Source organism: Buteo buteo, chromosome 19, assembly GCF_964188355.1.
Source record: "Buteo buteo chromosome 19, bButBut1.hap1.1, whole genome shotgun sequence".
Classification (NCBI taxonomy): Eukaryota; Metazoa; Chordata; class Aves; order Accipitriformes; family Accipitridae; genus Buteo; species Buteo buteo.
Genome location: NC_134189.1, coordinates 15179659 through 15200466, shown reverse-complemented (window position 1 = coordinate 15200466; position 20808 = coordinate 15179659). Strand labels below are relative to the sequence as shown.

Here is a 20808-nt window from a genome sequence, read left to right as displayed (position 1 = left end):
TGAAACAGAGCAAGGAGTGCACAGTGACCTGGCAAATTCTGCTGAGAAAATGAGTATTTTTATACTTTTAAGTCATAGGACAATTTCAGGATGCTTCCCAAGGGTTGTAATTGCTAATGAATTGAGCAGCAGTCGGCACAGATAGTAACTTATTGGAGACAGCTGCTAAGTACTGAACTCTATAAAAAGTGGCTTAGAGCAGCCAAACAGGCTACCAGGTTGGATACATGACATATTCTTGGGGGTGTGCAGGAGGAATGGAAGTAAAATGTGGGTATGTCAGTAAACACGTTTTGCAAGGAGCAATCAAAGATTTAAAAGAAAAAAGTTTTTAAAAAGAGGTACTAAGCAAAATTACCAAGTATGTGCTCACTAAAGGCAACGCCACACTTCCACATGATTACATTTGGCACGTAATCAATGCAGCTCAGTTCTAGTTAGCCTTGCTAACTGCATCTCAGGTAGGAGATGTCAGGTGTTCCTCAGAAAGGTATAAAAATGACTGTTCTCAGTACAGAAGACCAAAAGCAGCTCATACTTCTCTTGAACTGCCAGGAGACTTTAGAGCTGAGAACAGAATTTGATTTTGATTGTATTTTTGCATGAAAGAGGAAAGTAGCAGAACATATGTGGGTGCAAAATACAGTATGTGCTGTAGGTCAATCAGCTGCTGCTGCTTTGTAAAACAGGAAGAGAACAGTTGAAGTGAGGCAGTAAGTTGACTTAGTGATTCAGAAGATAAGCTGGTTGTAAGGTGACTCTAGTACAACAAAGCAGGTTGTGCCTACTTTGGAAATGGAGCTTTTGTTAGGTACGTATTTTATCTGATGTACTTTTGACTGTTTTGCAGAGTTAAAAGAAATCTTCTTTCTATTTAATGACTGAGATGTAGAGAAATATTCAAGTATGTGTTATTCATATATGTATAAATGAAAGAATATTTGCCCATGGTAAATTTGAATAGAGATTTGTTAATTGTTTACAGGCTGATGAAAGTCACTTTCCAGAGTCAATTTTAACTTCAATGGGCCCATTATTAAAGGCAGAAGGCATTCTTTTAACTGTTTCATCATGGCTTTTTCAGTATTGTTGTTATATGAGAGGTTTCGTTTGGCATGCCAAACTTTCAGGATGTTAAATGCTGCTGGTTTAAAAAAAAAAAGGGGGGGGGGGGCATTTTAGTCCCAAAATAGCTAACCAAGTTTCTTTTTGTGCTGACAATTGTGTTTTGTTTTGATAATGCATCTTTCTAACAATTCAGCTGATAAGTTTCATAGAATGTGTATCAAAAGGTCATTTCAAAAGTTTCATTTGAAAGAAATGAACAGAGGATTAAAATCAAGCATGCTTGACTATTAAAGTTGCCATTTGGAACATCTTGTTCACTTCTGCAGTAGATGTTGTTCTTAGTTTAGTCAGCCTTTTATTTCTAAAGCTGTTCCTAAAGACCATTGTGTCAATAATAATAGCTTTATTCACTAAATTATAAATTATTTGAAGCAATAACTATCAAATTGCAATTGGGAGAAGTTCCATAACGGGTCTTTAAGGCATCACCGTGATGCAGATAATAACAATTGATCTTGTTGATGCAATTTCTTTCCCATTTCAACCATAATTTTCTCATTAGGTTTGCATTACATCTGTATTAAACCTTCATCTTTTAAGAGACTTTAATTCATATGCTGTTGTTTCTTTTCGCAGATCGTTTCCTTCAGTAAGTGACGATAAGAATGAATGGACATATATCAAACACCCCTCCCGGTGGATATGGAAGTTATTTTCCTCAAATGAAGTAAGGTTATGCCTTTGATTTTCCTTTGATGGAAAAAAATAGTGTTGTATTTTCTTCTTTATGCTTTTATTTCAGATAGAGCTATAATTATTAGATCCCATTGGAATAATACAAAGGCATTTTCTGTAAAAGAATGTGCAGTTTCCAAACCATGTAACCAAACCTCGTGTCAGATATCATCTGACTGATTTTTGTATTAGTGTGAGGGTAAAGCTGTATTAGTGAATGGAATCATCTGGAACAGCAAAATAAATTGCTGTAGCCATAACATACTTATTATATTGCTCGGAGAGGTCTTTGTATGCCTGAGATGTTTAAGGTTAGCTCTGAGTGAATGCATTTTTATGTATAAAAGATGAGGCTGCCCTTTCCATCTGTGAGAAAATACTGTTTCCCAGCAAACAGAACTGAGCAACTGTTACCTGAAAGTGTTGCCTTGCCTGAGACGAGAGGATGCTCCCTGTATCAGAAGCATGGCACTAGGCTCATTTGCAGAACTAATGAGATTTGACTTAATCTGATGCCAAAGAACATGTATTCCTGTATGCAGCAGGGCATCTGTGCTGTCATCTGCTTCTCATATTGTTGTTCCTTTAAAGCGAGTTTGTATATGACTCATTCTTCTTGTTACACTAGAAGGAAGTTGCATTGCCTTTTCATTTGTTGTAGGCAATGATAGTCCCTTGATAGTCCTTTTAAGTCTTTTATGAAAAGCAGTTAAAATTGTTAAAAACGATTAACACTTTCGTATGCAGGAAAAATTGGCGTAGTCATTATTATTATTATTAAGTGATTTTGATTATTTTCATTATCGTAGTATCTATGTGTATACCACACCCCCATTGTGCATGACATTGTATTAATGCAACAAAAAAAGAGCTCAGAAGGGCTTCCAGCCGAAGTGAAACATGCTTTATTGTATTCATGGTGCTGAACAAATACCCGGTATCATTACCTCTGTTGGTAATGTTGTAGGTATGTGTAGGCCTACATAAGGGGAGGGTTTTTTTTGAATGCCTGTTTCTGTGTGGCAAATACATCTGTAGAGAAGTTAACCAGAAATGTTTTCTTCCAGTGGCTATGGCTCCCCAACGTTTGCTCAGGCAGAGAGGGAGCAGAATTCAAGAACAAGTGCAAAAGCTCTTTATGGTAAGGCAGCATAAAGTCTCTAAACTTTTATGTTAAAATTGTTTAAATATCAATTGTGATGTCATGGTGGGAATATTTTATGCATATAAATCTGAAAGGGTACATACATACACGTGGATATGTATGTCAACAAAACAAAAGAATAAAGTGATTTTATTCCTACTAAAACTAAGTAGGCTAGCTAGAAAATGTTTTTATGGTTTACTAAGGAGAGAACTCCCACCTGCTAATTTTTAAGGCAGCAATGTGTAAAGCTTTTATCACAAAACTAAGAGTGAACCTATAGCTAAGGTATGTACCAGGGAGAAGGCATTCGGAGGTCTAGCTGTGCTACGGGTTTGATTCATGACCTGCATCTCCCCCTGCCTCCCCAACTTTATCCCCTGCTAGCAGAAAAGGGATTTACAATATTATTCTTGTTTGATACATGGATTTCATGGAAATTAGATTTGATGTAACAGATTTGGAGTCTTATTTGGCCTGCTATTTTCAACCGGCTTTGCGACTGTCAAACCTGATGTTACTTACAAATGCCTAACTGGTGTTGCACTTAACCAAGTACAAATGCTACTATTTGTCTTGGCTGTATACGCTACTCCGTAGCCCATGGCCAAATCACTGTGGAGGCAGAATGTAGTCATGTTCCTTGCCAGCCAAATCGCACCGTTTCCTAGTCGTCCATGTCTGCTGTGAATACATCCTGCTGATAGCTGTGCTGGTAATGGAAATACAAGCAGCAAGGAGGCTGAGAGATATTCTGCGTGTAAATCTGTGCCTGTTGTTAAATGCTCTTTTGAAAGTCAGTACAACTGATGAGGCTGGAAGAACGAGGTTTGCAGTGAGAACCCGGTCCTGTGCAGGACCCCCCACACCTCAGCCTGCGCTCCCTTGTTGCATCTGCCACTTCTGCAGGTTAACGAACTGGAAGGCTCAAAGAGCAGAGGCTAATAACTGCAACATCCCTAGTAGTAACTGATTTTTTTCTCCCCGCTATTTTGGGTGGGCTGATGGCTGGGAGTGACCTCGGAGGTTAGGGGAGTGGTGGCAGGATGCTTTGTGGCATTAGAACAGCGTTAACTTTGCCCTTGGAAGGATGCCCTACACGCCTTGAGCGTGGTTACTCACCTGCGAGCACATGAGAAGAACTTTGTTCTGTTGGTTGCCTTGTTGGCTTTCAAACTTTTGAAATTCATGAGGCTAAAAGCCCGCAAAGGAGACTAAGGGTCTCCTAGCTTTGTGTCCTCTGACAAGAGGAGTGGTGTGAAAAAGCTGATGTGGTCTGGTGTCTGAAGGCACTGTGCTAGAGTAGTGTGAAGGTCCACTTCTAGAAAAATCAGCAAAGACAGAAGTAAAAACCATTTGAAACATTTGTCATTTAAAAAATGATGTTGCACGTGAATCATTCAAAGTTTGAATTTATTTTTTTTTAGTGGTATGCTACAAAAGTCAGTCACTTGACATAGTATTAAAGGCAGAAACTGCAACTGAGGAAAATTCTGAAGTGATCACTTTGAACAGTGATTTCTGCATCCTGTATGGGTTCACTCAAACTGATTTCATGTGTTGACAGAAATAGTAGGTGGTAACAGAAAGCAGGAAGAGACATTGCAAAAAACTCTTAGCAGATTATTTCTTTATGAGATGTTATAAGAGAGTTGCACTTTTCTTTTTCATTTAATATCACCATCATAATTTTTCAAGAGTATGTGGTTTGAACAGTGTGGCAGTATCAGTAGGTGTCTTAACCATGTCCTTTAATCTTTGTGGGCTTTTAAAATAATTCCTCTCTGAGCTTTTTCATATCAAATGTGGTGGGATAGTCATATGTCAGTAGAAGATGGGGACGACTGAGTAAATTTGAGGTATTTAACGGTGAACAGCCTTTTACTTCTAAAATACTTAATTGAATTCGGGTACTAATTGAAAATGCTTACCATATTACTGCTGAATGGTGGTTCCTGTAAAATGAATTGTTGATCTTTGTTCACTTCCACTGCTGGTAGATATATCACAAAACTGTAGTTGCAGTTGGCAGGAACTGAATGAAGTAGAAGACTCAATTATCCCGGAGCTCTGAGTGAAGATACATTGGCCCAGGTTTTAGAGAGGAGGTGAACATTTTACTGCTTCTGCTCTGTTTTGTATGTGTAAAGAACTAGGCTGTCTGTATCACCAAATGCATGAACTGGAGAAAACAAGGAAAACACTTAAAACCTTTCTCAAATTCAGGGCAATTATTTTTTTTCATTTTAGCAACTGTGGTACCATTCTGCTGCATCCCACGTGTGTCTTTTCTTTCTCTGTGATGTTAGGGTTTTTTGTGCATGCTGTCCCAAGGAGGGTGGGAAGCAGTTGAGTGATACTGGAATTGTTAAAATGTGTTAAAAATGCTTATTATAAAATACTTTATTTCTAATTGATTTATAATTAATAACTAAAGTATTTTATTTGAGTCGTGAGACTGAAAGTCTATAAAGCACAATGGAGGTGTCCTAGCTTTCTTTCTATATTTTGTATTATGTACATATTTTATTTATGTAAATACATAAAGCTCATGTATTTAATAGATTAATAGATTATAATATATTGGAAAAAAATATAATTTTACTGTAAAAGTAAAATGGACCATGTTTTTTTGTTTTGATAAAATGTGACAAATGTTAGCAGCAAACTTCGTCAGTGACAAACTTCCTTTTCTTGGAAGACTTTTGAATGTCATTTGAACTAAAGAACCTATCCATGGGTAGCAACAAGTGAAGATAGCACCTGGGTTCTTAAGTGACCACTTGATCTTGAACTCAATTTCTTCCAAGCACAGTAAAGACCAAAAAATTATTAATAATAATAATGTGTATATATACATATATATTATGTATATGTGTGTGTGTATTTGCGTGCACACACACATATATATGTGTCATGGCATGATGTTTATCTCTTGGGGGCAGTGCTGAGGTGATTTATGATTGTTCAGTCATCAGGCAGAAGGTTGGCTACAGTGCCAGTGGGAAAGGAGGCTGGAGTTTTGTTGGTGTTACAGACGGTTCAGTTAAAAACTAGACCGGAGCCATCGCTATCTCTGATGTGGTTATCTGAGAGCAAAAACTTCCTTGCAACTGCCTTTTTTCCTGTTTCAAATAATCCTTTGTTTTCACTCGTTTCCTTCCTGAAATGAACTGTTTTCTATTTGCATGACAAATCTCTCACTGAACTGGAAGATGCCCTGTGCACATTCTTATGGGGTTTATTTAATCATTTTCTTCCTGATTTTTCCATCTGAAATGGATTTTGGCTCACACTGTCATCTGTTGTTCTAGCATTGGCTTCTCCATCTGTCTTCTGCAGCTTTGCTTGCAGGGAGATGTGCAGCGTCAGTCGGCGTCGATAGCCAGGGCTGTGCTGGGGGTTTGCCAGAGAGTGACACAGCCCCATTCCTCAGAAGTAGTAAGCTAATGGTTCATTCCAAATTGTTAGGTTATTATACAACATGGAACTGAAAGACGTTGCTGAAATTGTCTTCACACCACATCAGAAAAGGCTAGCTGTTTAATACGTTGTTTATACTCTCATGGCTGTGATTAGGTGCTAGCAGTGAAATTGCACGTGTATTTTTGCATTGCTCAAATATCTCATTTAGAGCAAGAACTATAGTGTAATAAATTCAAGGAAATCACAAGCAGATCATAGACTAGGTAAACGAGTCCATTAAAAGAAGCCATCCATGTAACATGCTTGTATTATTTGATACTCAAATGAATTAATTGACAATTGAGTCCTAAACAATACAGTTTTTTTGATAGCTAGTTCCACATAGCCATAGGGAGAAGCTTGTGGCATAAATCTCTGAAAGTGATAGTGTTTGCTCCTCTGAAAATGAGATTTGTTTTGAGCTCAAGTTTGACCTTTCTCCCTGGATGTGTAGGTCACATATCCTGCACTTTTCTCTCAGTTTCAAGTTGAGTTTTTCCAGCTGCTGCAATACGTTCTTAAAGGGATGTCAGCAATCAGTGCAATGCAAACCACTAATAAATGGTAGTAAACTAAGTATTGGGCTTTTCTGCTTGATGATGTGTGGTAATAATTTATACTGTCACTCCAGGATTCTTAGGACAGCTTGTGAGGGAGACTTTTAATCCACGTCCACGTGGATTGTCATCAGATTTTGGAGCTTTGTCTCCTTTATACACTGTACAGACATTTTCCAGTTTGGCTATGGAAGGGGGAGATGGGAGCCACCATTACCCTTCTTTGTGTTATCATAACCATAGCACTGATAACATTGATTACATCTGGCCTATGCAATTATTTGTAAGACATTGGTGGAAGTCTAGGCATCGAGATTCCTCACTTCTGTTTTAGGCTTTTAGGAACTGAAAATTTATTGTGTCTGAAGGTATCATAGCCCCAACCTGTGCTTCAGGTCATCTCTTAAGACCCAGCCTGAGATCTTTTGCTTCTGGTAAGAATTTTCCCTACCTAGATAAAGTATTAGATTTCTCTTGCTGTGATACATTTTTCTGTGTGGTCTTCTGGACAGTGGCACAGAGCCAGACTACGGTAGACTTTATTAAGCAGCTTTCTAATTTGCCGTATTGCTGTACCCTCTTGCAGCTGGAAAATGGGCGAGACAGGACTCTGGCTATGTCAGGTTCTGTTCATAGCTCTGCCTCAATGGACCTTGGGCAATGCTGGTGGTTTTGTCTGAAACTGTGGAATAGTTAGCTTTCCAAAGCATGAAATGGTCCTTCACAGAAATAACTGGGGAGAGCACAGAGTTTTTGGTGTAGTGAGGGCAACAAAGAATGAGTGAAAGCAATCTTGACTCCTGTTTGTCTCTGTCATATACCAGCTAGTAGTATTTTTGACTTGGCTAAAAGTCTTTGGTCAGTCTTTGTTTTCTGGTGTTTTGGACGCTTCCAAAAATGGTATGAAATCAGTACCTTTTAACATCTTTTTGTAACCAGAAACATGGTCCATTCCTGATGAATGGTGAGTTCAGTAAGTTCACAAAGACATGAATAATAGTAGCATCTGTCCACAACAGACAGTGGGAGGAGTATTAGTTTCTGTGGATCGATGTTTCTGTTTCTTTGAAGGGTTTAGTAACTAGTAGATCTTACAGTCGGGACCTATGAGTGAAATGCTGTGCTGCTTTTAAGTTTATTGCACTTGCGTTGTGAGAAATTTTATTCTGCTCAAATTCCTCTGGGTTGCATTTGCTATAGATTGCCATTAAGAACTCAAGTGTCTTCTGCCATGATCCTTTTTTATTTTTATTTTTTTCCTTTATCACAGGGAAAATACTTTATGTAAATTGTGTGCAGCATATCAGCAGGGTTTGAATTAACTGCGGTATTAAGGCTGCACTGTATTTTACATGTTGGATGTAAGAGCTGCAGTAAGTAGAGTAAATAGGAAAAACTCAATAGTTTTGATGGTTTTATTCATCCTGTCTGGAAGTCTCTGTTGCAGAATTTCACTTTAGTTTCAATAAGTCTCTTCATGCATGAAGGGACCCATGAGAGGCTGAGATTGATTGGAAGCATTAGGAGAGTGAAATGGAGAATACAAAACTTTTTTTTTCTTTTTTTTTTTTTCCTCCAGTGTCTGGGGTTGACCCCAGCCAGCAACTAAGGACCTACCCAGTTGTTTGCTCATTCCCCCTGTCTCCTCCCTGTAGTGGAATAGGGGAGAGAATCAGAAGAGCAATACCAAGAAAAAACTGATAGATCAAGATAAAGACAGCTTAATAAGTGAAGGAAAGGAGGGTGAGGAAAAAAACTGAGTAACGCAAAGGCAATCACTCACCATCTACCACAAGCAGACCAATGCTCAGATGGTCTCTGAGCAAGGGCTGCTTTGGAAAGACTACCCGCTAATTTTATTGCTGAGCATGACGTCCTATGGTCTGGAATATCCCTTGGTCAGTTGGGGTCAGCTGTCCCGGCTGTGTCCTCTCCAACTCCTTGTGCCCCCCCCAGCCTCCTTGCTGGGGCAGCAGAGTGAGAAACAGAGAAGGCCTTGACACTGTTCAGCAACAGCTAAAACATCCCTGTGTTATCAACACCGTTTTGGTCACAAATCCAAAACCCAGCACCATACAGACTGCTGTGAAGACAATTAACTCCATCCTAGCCACACCCAGTACATTCAGTAAGTCAGCAAATTCTGTTGTTCATTTTCAATAGCAGGGTATGAGTTACTTGCATTTGAAGATCATGTAATAAGTCAAGAGGCATTTTCAGGGTTTCTGTAAAAGCAGTCAGATTAATATTGATGAATAATAATCAGCCACTTTGATATGTGAAAGAGTTGAGGAGATGAAAGCTACATTTCCAGAAGAATGGGAATGGGCAACTCTGTAGGAAAAGAGGAAAAATAAGGAGCTGTATAAGGATGAAAAAGACTGTGAGTCTTGTGCTCAGATATATGTGACTTGGTAGTGGAAATGTGGAAGTGTTGTAGGAAGACACAGCGGACTTCTGTGTCATCTGGTTAGAGAAGGACGCAGAACAGGTTTGCAGGCTTATATCAATTTTGCTAGAAGTTCAGGGCAGAGCATATCAGCGGAAGAGGGTGCAAAAGGTCCTCCTGTCTGAGGGCAAAGTGAGCACTTGCTGGAGGTGTGTAGGTAGAATCTGGCTCATGAGTCAGGCATCGGGAGAAAGCAGATGCCAAGATTTAGTTTTGAGCTAGTGGCAAAAACTATGGGAAAGGGGATACATTCTAGACACCGGTCTTTTTTTTTTTTTTTTTCTCTCCTTTGTGTTATGTTCATATTCTCATGGGGGGACTTTATTCATTCTTACTTCAGTGCAATTTATGCCAGGCAGACAAGAAAACCATCTCTCAGGGAGCCTGAGTGATTAGCAGCTGGGTTGACTCTGTATGGGAAAGGAAACCCACTTTCTAACTATTGAATTGTAAAAGGGTTGAAAAACAAAGGTTGAGGGGAAAAAAAAGTTCCAGAAGCAATGGAAGAATTTTGCCTGATGCTAGGGTACTTATTAGAAGATGTATTTTGAAGAGTGAATAATTTCAGGAAGGAGCAGTTACCCATAGTATCTACCTCCAGCTCCTCTATAGCAGTGTTGACAACGTTCACAGCTGCTTATAGGCTACATCTTAGCTCATCCAAAACTGCATAAAAGTTGCAGCACTGAGCAGTAATTAAGAGCCTGTGAGGTACCCTCTCCTTTTTTTTTTGCTTTGGTCTGTAACTACAACAAGACTTGGAAGTCTCCCCGGTGTTAGTTTGCATGCTTCACTGCAGAGTTTAGATTTATTCACTTTCTTGGACTCCCAGAAAAGGGAGTCTCCAAGTCTGCATGAGTGACATACATTACATGGTGGGTCTTGGTAGAAGGGCACATAGAATAACAAGAAACAGCGGTCAATGCCCCATGCCTGTCAGTGTTTAAGAGGCATTTGGACAATGCCCTTAATGACATGCTTTAACTTTTGGTCAGCGCTGCAGTGGTCAGGCAGTTCGATTAGGTGATTGTTGTAGGTCCCTTCCAACTGAAATATTCTGCTCTATATGATAACTTAGATGTCTAAGTTGATCATTCTAATAATCATTTTACCTTCATTAAAGAAATAAATAGCTAAATAGGAATTGTTGCTGAACTCAGTATGGACTGTGAGTTGTTGTGGTGACCATACTTTTTGTTTATTAACACAACCACGGATTGACTTTTGTTTATTGGAAATCTTACTGAAGTTCTTGTTACTATTGTGTTGTAATTAAGAATGAAGAACTTGAGGGGGTCTCCTTGGCTCTCAAGTGTAGGCAACCACAGATTTTATTAGCATTCAGAAAGCTCTCTCTCTTATATAAATGCTATTGTTCTCACCATGACATAGTGTGTTGAAAACCTTACCATCATGTCTGTTGTGAGTGTTGTGCTGCTCTGTGGAAGAGGATGTGTTAATCGCTGCTACGAATAGTTTTGGATATTCTGTCTTGACACAGGACAAAATTTCTGTGAAGCAGAGCAAGGAATCTCTTGCAAAACTTACTCTCTGCTTTTTAATTCCTTTGGAGCCTCTACATATGCCAGGATTTCTTTGTTTATTTAAAACAACTCCAACTGTTATTGTTTGCAGGATTTTTAAATCTTACAGTGGATGTAAAATTTCTTATCCTTGTTTAATCTGATATCATTAAAAATAATATTTTTAGTCACCTAAAAGAAGATGATAACAGTCAAAACTGAATATCTGATGCATTGTTAATTGAAACAAGTGACTTTTTTTTTTTTTTTTTAAAAGCTTCTATTTTTTCTTACTGGACAGCATTTAACTATCATTTGTAGTCCATAACAGAAGACTGTTAACTGATCCCCTTGGAGATGCAAATAATTCTATGGGGTTAAACTAGATACTACTTTTTAATTCCCTTGTTTTGTTAGGAACAGATGGACTTTACTTCTTCAGATCATCATCCAAACAAAAAAAGAAAGGTAGCAAATCAGACAGTACTGCTTTACTGACTGTTTTGTTGGGGTGTGCATGTGTGTGTGTCTATTGTGGTTAAAAAGAAAATGAACAAAAAAATACTTTAACATGCTGCAAAAGCAGAAATAGTAGTTACAGTTGGAATCAATGTAGATCCTCTGCCCTAGGATTTCAGAATAATGTATAATGAAAGAAAAACATCTATTTTTAAATATTCACGCACCTAGTTAAAAATTCTGATAATACGTGGTGTTCTTGCAGTGCCGATTGCACTGCGCACTTCTTTTGCTAGAGCAAGCTGGGTAGCTGCTGTATAGGAGCAGGATGGCTCTGTTGTATGAACGGTGTTTGTCATCACGGGGGGGGGCTTCAAGCCAGTGATGTATTTCAGAAACTGTCTTGTCTTTCATGAAAGTCACCAAGAACTGGAGAGATAATGATGTGATTATAAAAGGTGACAAATACTTCCACAAGTGACATCTGAAAATAAGGGCACTGCTGTCTCTGTCAGGACCAGAAATTCCTGTATGAAGGAGCCCTGGTCACAGAAGAGACTTTAACAGTGTGGCTTTTATGGAGCCCTCACTGCAGATCTCTCTGTGTCACAGATCATGTGCTTGGTAGTAGTTAGCATTCTTTTATTTTGCAAAAAGTAACTTAACTTTTGTGTCAACAGAATCACACACTTTTGTTTTACCTCCAAGTAGGATGAAATTGATGTATTTTGTATGTACATCAGGTACTTTCCTTCCAAACAAAATCAAACTGCTTATTTTACTTGAAGATCAGAAATCAAGTTCTTTAATGAAATGGAGAGAAAAGAATTGCCTGCTTGCAGTATTTCCTTGGACCTCTCTCAGCTGCATCATCTAATGACTTTCTTCCTGAGACAAAGCTCCCGGTGTTCCAGATCAGGCACTTAAGTGGTTATAGTGAAAAAAAGAGAAAAATCTTCCAAATGGTACATTCAATTTTTTTCCACTAAAGTTGAAAAGTTTTCTTCAGTATTCATCTAAATTAATTATTTTGTGGTGTGGGTGTCTGTTGTGTCTTCATCTTGCTTTTTCCCTTCCCTCCTCTCCTGGTTTAATATTAATCTATTGTATAGAGTAAAAGGCAAAGGATGTTTCTGATTTTGCAGCATTGTGGTTTGTTAGCTGAAAAATATTTCTGTTTAGATATATTTGGTGTGTATTTCTCTCTTTTTTTTTTTTTTAATTTTTTAAAGTCCTTTCCATGCATATTTCTATGTTAGTAATTCATCAAATTGAATACTTTAGGAAGAAATAAAGGACGAGTCAGGTCTGTTTTGTGTGTGGCTTTGTTGCTTTGCAGATTTAACATGAGAATTATATGTGTATCAGAAAATACTTTTGCTTTCAAGTGCATTCATACAAAGGCAGTAAGCCTGATGCTAGTTATCATATTGCTACCAAAGTGGCAAGCCAGTGATTTTAATAATCAGGCTTCCCAATGAAGCGTTTACAGTCAGAACACTGCTCCCCTCCAGTGTCCTGACTCACTGTAAGGAGATAACTGACTTTTGTTTGCACCCACTGGCTCTCCGTTAACATCGTTGACGTAAGTATGATCCTTGTGCTGGACTATGTGACGGTGAAGGTTTTTTCCGTTGCAATACAGAAATTAACAGCAGCTCATCTTCTGTTTTCATATATACAACTAGTCTTAAGTATCTCTGAGAAATATTCAACAAGCAGGAATAAGAAGTTGAATGAATAATTATTCTTTCTTTTCCTCCCATCTCTAGAACAAAGAAAGAATTATGCACGAGACAGTGCCAGCAGCATATCTGAAACTTCGCAGTATCACGTAGAGGTGAGACGAGGACTGATATACCAATTATAGCTTTCAGTTACATGCAGTTATTTTTGCCTACATGATTTCTGAGGATACATATGCTTGAAGGCATATACATCTTCCAAAATATCCTGCCAGCCCGAGGTCACTTCAGAATAGATTATCACTGAAATGTCTCAAATTCTATAGCTTTGCCATAATGAGCTGAAATTTTGATGTAGAAGAATGTAAGCAAATTTGTGTGTAGTTTGGCAAAGGCACAGGACTTCTCAATGGGATATTAATTCAACATGTTAAGCTGCCCTGTCTCTGAACCTGGCTTGTTGCAAGGATGAGGCAGAGCTGAAAAACCCTGTGCTGTTGGCAAGGCACACTGGAGGATATTTAAAATGAATACTTTGATCAGTTATAATCGGCAGAGGTGACAGAATATTCAGAAAGAGCTGAACATTAACCCCTAAAAGCACCAATTAGTCTACTATGTAGTAGTTAAACAAATACATTCTGCCTGCACAGATTCTTCCCCAGTGTGAAGTGTAGAGTATGTTACTTCCTGTCTTAAGCTGCTTTGCAGAATTACTGCGTGCTGCTGTCATATTTTATCTAGGCATAGATACATTTAAAATAGTCAGCAGAGTAAGCCTGGGTGCCCATGTGTAGCCCGTTAAACCACTTTTGGATGCAATGCCTCATTCTGTAGTCAGACTTTGGCACAAACTTTCTTCCACTCCCATCAGACCACTGTTGTGGGTTAAGCCAAGTCTTGCAAATACCATAGATTCTCAGCTCCTTTTTGCTGGGTTTTAAATTAGCTGTAAATTGTGAGATCATATGCAGAGGAGTCTTAATTTCAAGTGCTTCTATCCTATGATCAGCTTGCAAATGAATACTTGTGTTGCTTCTAATTATCTGTCTATTTTTCTTTGGTTTCTTCATAACGGTTTTGATACTGTACTGGCATAAAAATTAGTACTTGTATTTGGAGTCTAAGCATTCCTGTGTGAGCAGCCAGTAGAGAGTTTGTTTCACTTCTTTTAAATACTTTGATTATATGCAGCTTATATCTACTCTCTTGTCTGTCGTTACTAAGTGCTCTTATCCTGTAATAGAAGAAAGCACACAATCTTTTTTTTTTTTTAAATTATTTAGAAGATAGGTGTGCAGGCATATATTAAAATTGGTTCACTTGAATGAGTGTAACCAGGTCTTCAGTAAGAATGTGAAGCTGGATTTATGCCTGGATAAAATGAAATAATTTCATGGATTTTCTTGCATGGTTGGCATGTGGAAGAAGAAATTGTCAAAAGATGGCGGGGAAGCTAGTTGAGGTGATGTCTGTGAGGTAGTATTTAATTTCTAGACCATTAATTGAATCTGGAGAATATTCCAAGTTGATGGTGAGCAAAAATAGTATACTACGTTTCTACTGCGATCCACATGAAAGAAGTGAGTAGCCTGTCCATAAGGCATCCCAGTCAGATGCAAGCCCATCACGGTTGCCATCAGCGTGCTAGTTGGCAGCTCTGGAAGGGTTGAGGCCACTCCAGGTCAGGGTGGTGTGGAGGTACATTGGCAGGGTATTTCTGGGAAGCTTCTGCTGACGCTCCTGGATTCAGCTTGCCAAGATGGACAGGTTTTCACTCCTGAACAAAGCTAATTAAATACTCAGGGTTTAATTCTCACTTTGATACCTGAAAGATGTCAGAATATGCCTTCAAGTCTAGCTGCTTACAGTAGTGAGGAAATGACAGAGGATGACAAACTGAGTTACAAAAATCAGTTGACTTAAAATGACATTATGGACTAAACAACCTCTCTTATGGCTTATAGGATCTGTCATATACAAAGGCACTTTTATTCATGAATAATTTGTATTGCTACTTTCTGGCAATTTGAATACTGATACTGCTGAGCAATAGGAAAAACTACAATTTTTTTTTTTAAATGTACAACCCATTCACTAGCACTTGACCACCTTTGTTCTGGACCGAAAAGAAGCAATGATTACAGTAGATGATGGAATAAGGAAGCTGAAATTGCTGGATGCCAAAGGCAAAGTGTGGACTCAAGATATGATTCTTCAAGTGGATGACAAAGCTGTCAGTTTGGTGGACTTGGAATCAAAGGTAAGATCTGTGAGTGGCAGTCTCATTTTCAGAGAGAGAGAGAAAAAGGGAACTGGCAGAAAGATGATGTATGTGAGATTCGGTATTCTAATTAGCTTATTATCACATTCCCTTTTTAACTCGTGAAGCTTTTCTGAGATCAGGACTCTGTATAGTAAGGTGGTGTTTGTTTGTGTTTTTTTTTTTTTTCTCTTCCGGCAGAATGAACTGGAGAATTTTCCTTTAAGCACAATTCAGCATTGCCAAGCTGTGATGAATGCATGCAATTACAATTCAATTCTTGCATTGGTATGTAAAGAACCAACCCAAAACAAGCCCGATTTGCATCTTTTCCAATGTGATGAGATTAAGGTAAGATAGTAATGGAGATCTGCTATGACTTATTTGTATAGGGGAAATTTTATGAATTGGCAAGTACAGTGGATATAATCAAGTGAGCTGATTCATAGAAAATAATTCTGTTCTTTTATTCTTATAAATATACTTTGAGTTTAATGCACTTATGATACCAACACTACTTACAGTATGTTAGTAAATGTAGTGTAGTATGTCTTGCAAGAGAGTAGTCCAGTATGTAAGCTGAATTCTTAGTGCATGTTCAAGTATGTTGTTACTGTAAATATTGATTCTTGTGCTCTGTAGCTGTTCATTTAGGTTTGTAAATGAGTAAAACTCTGGAATACGTATATGGTTTGCATTCGTGCTTCTGAAGAAAGTGGTGTAAAATAGTTTGAGTTATCTCAAATTTATCTTGTAATCTGCAAAGAACTCATCCCAGCCCTGAGTCTTACCTAATTTTTCCCCTTTTTCTCCTCTTTTTGTCACTGAACAATTAAACCTTCTCTACATTCTCACCTGTCTGCATCTCCGCTCAGCTGGAGAGATAATGAAAAGGAAAATATTACTTGGAGGGGCAAAATAAGGAAAAAGATTGTTCACCTCTGATTAAAATATTCCTTTCAAGCATAAATAATTTTTTAAAATGTATTGCACAATACTTCTTTATTTCCAGGGTTATAAATTTTAATTTGTTAGGTACTCTATATAATTGCTATTTCTTTAAATTCTGATTGATAATTGAATGGTTTTTTTTTAATTCCTTTGTAGTAGTTTATATCATTCTCTTAAAAAAACAGATTGCTAATCACATTGTGCAACCATTTTGAAACTTGTATAGTGAGTGTGATGTGAAGATGACTGTCTAATTGTGTGATTTGTTACACAGAATTTGCAGTTTCAATGGAAATTGGGATTCTGTGAGAAGTTCAGGTGGCTTTATGTTAAATAATGCAGGGATCCTTTTTGAGGTCTGTTTGGACCCAGCTTCCCAAAGTGTAGAGGCAGTCTCTTTTCTTCAGATTTTCATCTTTTGATGTTCTTCCTCTGTGTACAAATAAAAATGCAGAGCATGTAAGCATGACTTGGAAGTCCAGGATCTCCCTTTTCTTCTGAGGTATTGTTTGAGTGTGTGACCATACCCTAGGTTTTGTTCCTTACCCATGAGACTTGGCTGGTTTTGAAAGGTTAGGTCTTTCTCGCTTGTCTTTTTCATGCTTTTGATTAGAAGTTACCAGGAACTTCAGGAGCCTCTGCAATAGAAAGTTAGTAAAAAAATCAATAATATTTGGGGCATTCGATATTTTGTGAACAAAAAAATTGTTAAATAATAAATATCAAGAGTATGATTAATGGAATTCTTCTGCGCTTAAGTTCCTCAAATTCCCTTAAGTTTTTTTTCTATTAATTCTTTAACCTTAATGTATTCCTCGTCTGTATGCTGTAGTGCAATTTATTAAGACAGAGAAGTCCCTTAATCCCCTTGGATCTTAAATTCAACAAAGTCTTCTGGTCCCAGCAGAAGTTACATATTCCTCCTAAAAAGTTACGTATTTCTCCATTATGAGGGTACTAAGAAAGATGTGGACCTTGTAGAGTGAGCCAGACACTGACAGATTTGGGCTTTGACAACCTGTGTAGGAAATAAATTTATCAGCTGAAGACATGTAACACAGCATTCTAAATCCTATGAGAAGCTGTGACCTGTTTAACACAAGCTCCATTAAAATAATGCCTTAGACATATATCAAAATTTCACTTTGCCACTGGTGGAGGCAGACTGCAGTTCTGGAGAGACAGGAATTTACAGATTAGGAAATGTACTGAAAAAATTAATCTTCTGTTACATCAAAGAGAAATTGGAGGCTATTGTTATTTCTTAAAGGAAACTGTATTGTTACAAGTTACTTTCCTAATACTTTATGCTGCTACTGTCTATAGTGGTTTTGCTGCTACTATCTATAGTAGATTTTTTTTTTACAGTATGTCTTCCCCCCAACATACTTGAGAAAAACAAAAATGGTATGCACAGAGGGGAAAAAATAGCTTATGCAATAATGGTTGACTTGAGATAACTACAGCTGTTCAGACAAACTTGGTATCTAGATGACATGCTCATCTGACGAGCTTGGATGCTTGAGATTGGAACAGTGACAAAAATATCAACTCCCAGACAATAGCATTGTGTGTTTCTTTGTTCTGTTTGTATGTAAAATAGTTTATCCCAGAACTTTTACATGGGGTTTGCTAAGGTATTCTGGAATCTACAGATGCCCTGAAAAGGGCATGAGGAGATACTTATTTCATATATCTGGATAGTCTAATTGATAACCAGTGGTTTCTGCTTCTGCCTCTTTAGGCTAGCTTCATTCATGAAGATATTGAAAGTGCAATCAGTGACAGTAAAAGTGGGAAACAAAAGAAGAGGCTTGAAACACTGAGGTAAAAACCTGAGTTCTTGGCAGTATATAGGATCGTCAAATACTGTTACAGCATTCAGAAGCTCTCCAAGTCTGCATGCCATCTTTTGTTCTTTTTTGCTAGTTGATAACATACTTCCAAAACCACATGTAGAGGCCTTGCTTTAATAATTATTTCATGCTCTTTCAATTTATAGTGTCACTCTTACCTTTCCCAATTCCACCTTAGTGATGGGAACAGCTGACATCAATCCCACTTGCCAGAGAATGGCATTGCATGTCTCAGTTCTGCATATGGGTCAAGTAGTTCAGAATTTAAATTTAAAACATAAATGCCCCATAACTCCAAGTAAATAAGATCATGAGAAAAGGTTTTGGGATCTAAAGATGTTAAATAAAACAGTGCCTGAAGATTGAATAATCTTCCTGCCTGCCTGTTTAATGATGGTGAAGACTCCTTGTTTCCCTGGTAGCAATAACTTCTCTGCCACCTGGAAAATGTGAGGGAAAAGAGTCTGTTGGGTTCAGAGAAGATTAATGGAGAAATGAGAGGTAGCCAACAGAGGCGTAGAAACAAGGGCACAGATATATTAGATACTGAATGGTAATGGTGGTAGTTTGTTGAAAAGTTAGTATGTAACTGCATCCTGATAGTATCCATAACACTTAGTTTTGTGGTTCAGATAGAGAAGCCTCTGCTGGACAAAAATCATTAAGTAAAAATGTCACCATTGTATGAATGAGTTTGTAACAGTCTTAGCTACCTGTTAAATTCTGATGCACAACTTACAAAGTTTTCCTAGAGTGATGGACGCTCCTATAAAAACACAACAAAAACTGAACTATGTCTGACTTTTTCTGTGGGTTTAAAATCAAATAAGTAGACTTTACTGTTTGTGGGACTGTAACAAACAGGTATAAGTACAAAGAGGCAATCTAGAAGGACTCAGACACATTGGATGTGCTGGGAAACTAATAAGATTTAATTGGGAAGAGACTGTAGGTCAGTACATCTGGTGGGAAAAGCAATCTGAGATATCAGTCTCCGAGGGCCAAGAGGTCATGAGTGCGTGACAGCTTAGTGCCAGTTCCTCGCTGTCGTATCATGCACATGCTGACATCGGGTCGCGGGGAGAGACCCTCCTGCCTGACAGTGCGTTATGGAGTTGCTGCAATGTTATTGACAAGGAGAAGTGTGGGACATGTGGAGAAGAGTGCCCAGGAGACTGGAGGAAGGAAAGGTGAAGGAAACTTTTTTTTTTTGTTATTCAGTGTTCAAAGACCGAATAACGCTTGACATCTTGTGTTGTTGAATGCCATGAATGAGATTATAAAGAGATGAATTTAAGGTGAAGATCTTTTAAACAGGGGTGTGGGGAAGTGATGGGATGTGTATATGACAGGAGTTGTTGAGATTTTTTTTGTCTGTTGGTATCAAGCTTCAGAATGACTTCAAAGACCTCTTTCCTTATGGTATTTAAAATGACACTAAGAGCTGGAAAAGGGGAAAGCTGGAGGTGGGAACATAGATACATTTGTATCAAGACAGGATGAACAGGCCACTGTTACAAAAAGGAAAATCAGCAAGTAAATTGAATTGGTTTTGTTGGTAGGATTTTAAGAAACAGGTGGTTGTCAAATCTGGGGACTAGATACTCAACTTGTGATGGCTGAAGGGTAACTTCTCATGAAAAATTTCACATAAAATGGAAGTCTAGCCAGTCCACTGCATATGGTGGTAAAAACACCACCTGCTAAACCCAAGCCACTGAATTTACCGGTGTAAACTGGCAGGTCTCTAGACATTACGTTCTGCGGCACTGTTTGGGGATTTCCCACGTGGCCAGGTAACAAAGATTTGCTAACCCCATCACGGAGCGGGTTTCCTACTGCGTTTAACGTATTTGCGCATCGTGGTCTCGGGTGCTGCTTACTTGGCAAGCCCGTAGCATGCTCACCAGCCGAAGAGGTCCTTGCGAAGCCTCCTCGTCCTCCCTGGTTGAGCGCCAGCCAGCAGAACTTTTTTCCTTCAAGCGTCACTTCTGGGCTCTCTCCTCTCCCTCTAGGATGATATCCAAAGCTGACGGGGCCATCCCACCGCCGCCGCGGGCGCCTGCCCCCGTGCCGCCGGGGACCATCACCCAAGTGGACGTGAGAAGCCGGGTGGCGGCGTGGTCGGCCTGGGCCGCCGAGCAGGGCGAGCGTGAGTGTCGCTGGGAGCGCGGCGCGGCGGCCGACGGTTGCTCTGGGCCGTAGGTCTTGATGGCGCTCGGTAGTAACAAAAGTAATTTGGGAAGACCGCTTTTGTGAAGATTACGGTAACTGAATCCAGATACAGAAGCGGCTGTAGGAGGTCACCCCTCTGTCCTCGCTGGCAGCAGACAGGATTATTCTCCCCGTCTGGTTTGAAATGCCCCAAGCCGCCGTTGCCTGAACTGGGGAATAAGACCTGACTGTCATAATCTGACTTGTCATTCACTTGCAGTTACCCGTTTTCTGAACTGCTGTTCAGAGCCTCTTTTACTTGTGTTTAGCTGGGTGAGGGTGCGGGCTATGGGTTTTAACCTGGGCTTTTTTGTGAACGTGGTAATATTCACAGTAATCGGTACTGGCGTAACTCCAGTAATTTAACGATGCTCTCTTTAGCAATAGGGAGAGTGTAGGCCAGATATTTTGAGCAATTAAAAGATATAATCATGGATTA

General features: G+C 38.8%; 1 protein-coding gene across 6 annotated transcripts in view; it reads left to right on the top strand.

Moving 5' to 3' along the window:
* Positions 1–20808, top strand: part of EPS8 (EGFR pathway substrate 8, signaling adaptor) — a 138655-nt gene that overhangs the window by 80724 nt on the left and 37123 nt on the right. For 5 of the 6 annotated variants that reach the window (XM_075051311.1, XM_075051310.1, XM_075051314.1 and 2 more), the window contains 7 exons: positions 1705–1795; positions 2871–2944; positions 13173–13240; positions 15187–15348; positions 15550–15699; positions 18044–18126; positions 20171–20307. In XM_075051311.1, the coding sequence (XP_074907412.1) occupies positions 1734–1795; positions 2871–2944; positions 13173–13240; positions 15187–15348; positions 15550–15699; positions 18044–18126; positions 20171–20307 (736 nt within the window). In that variant the 5' untranslated portion in view covers positions 1705–1733. Of the gene's footprint in view, positions 1–792; positions 812–1704; positions 1796–2870; positions 2945–13172; positions 13241–15186; positions 15349–15549; positions 15700–18043; positions 18127–20170; positions 20308–20808 lie in introns of those variants that run through there. The other variant, XM_075051313.1, reaches the window with a different exon arrangement.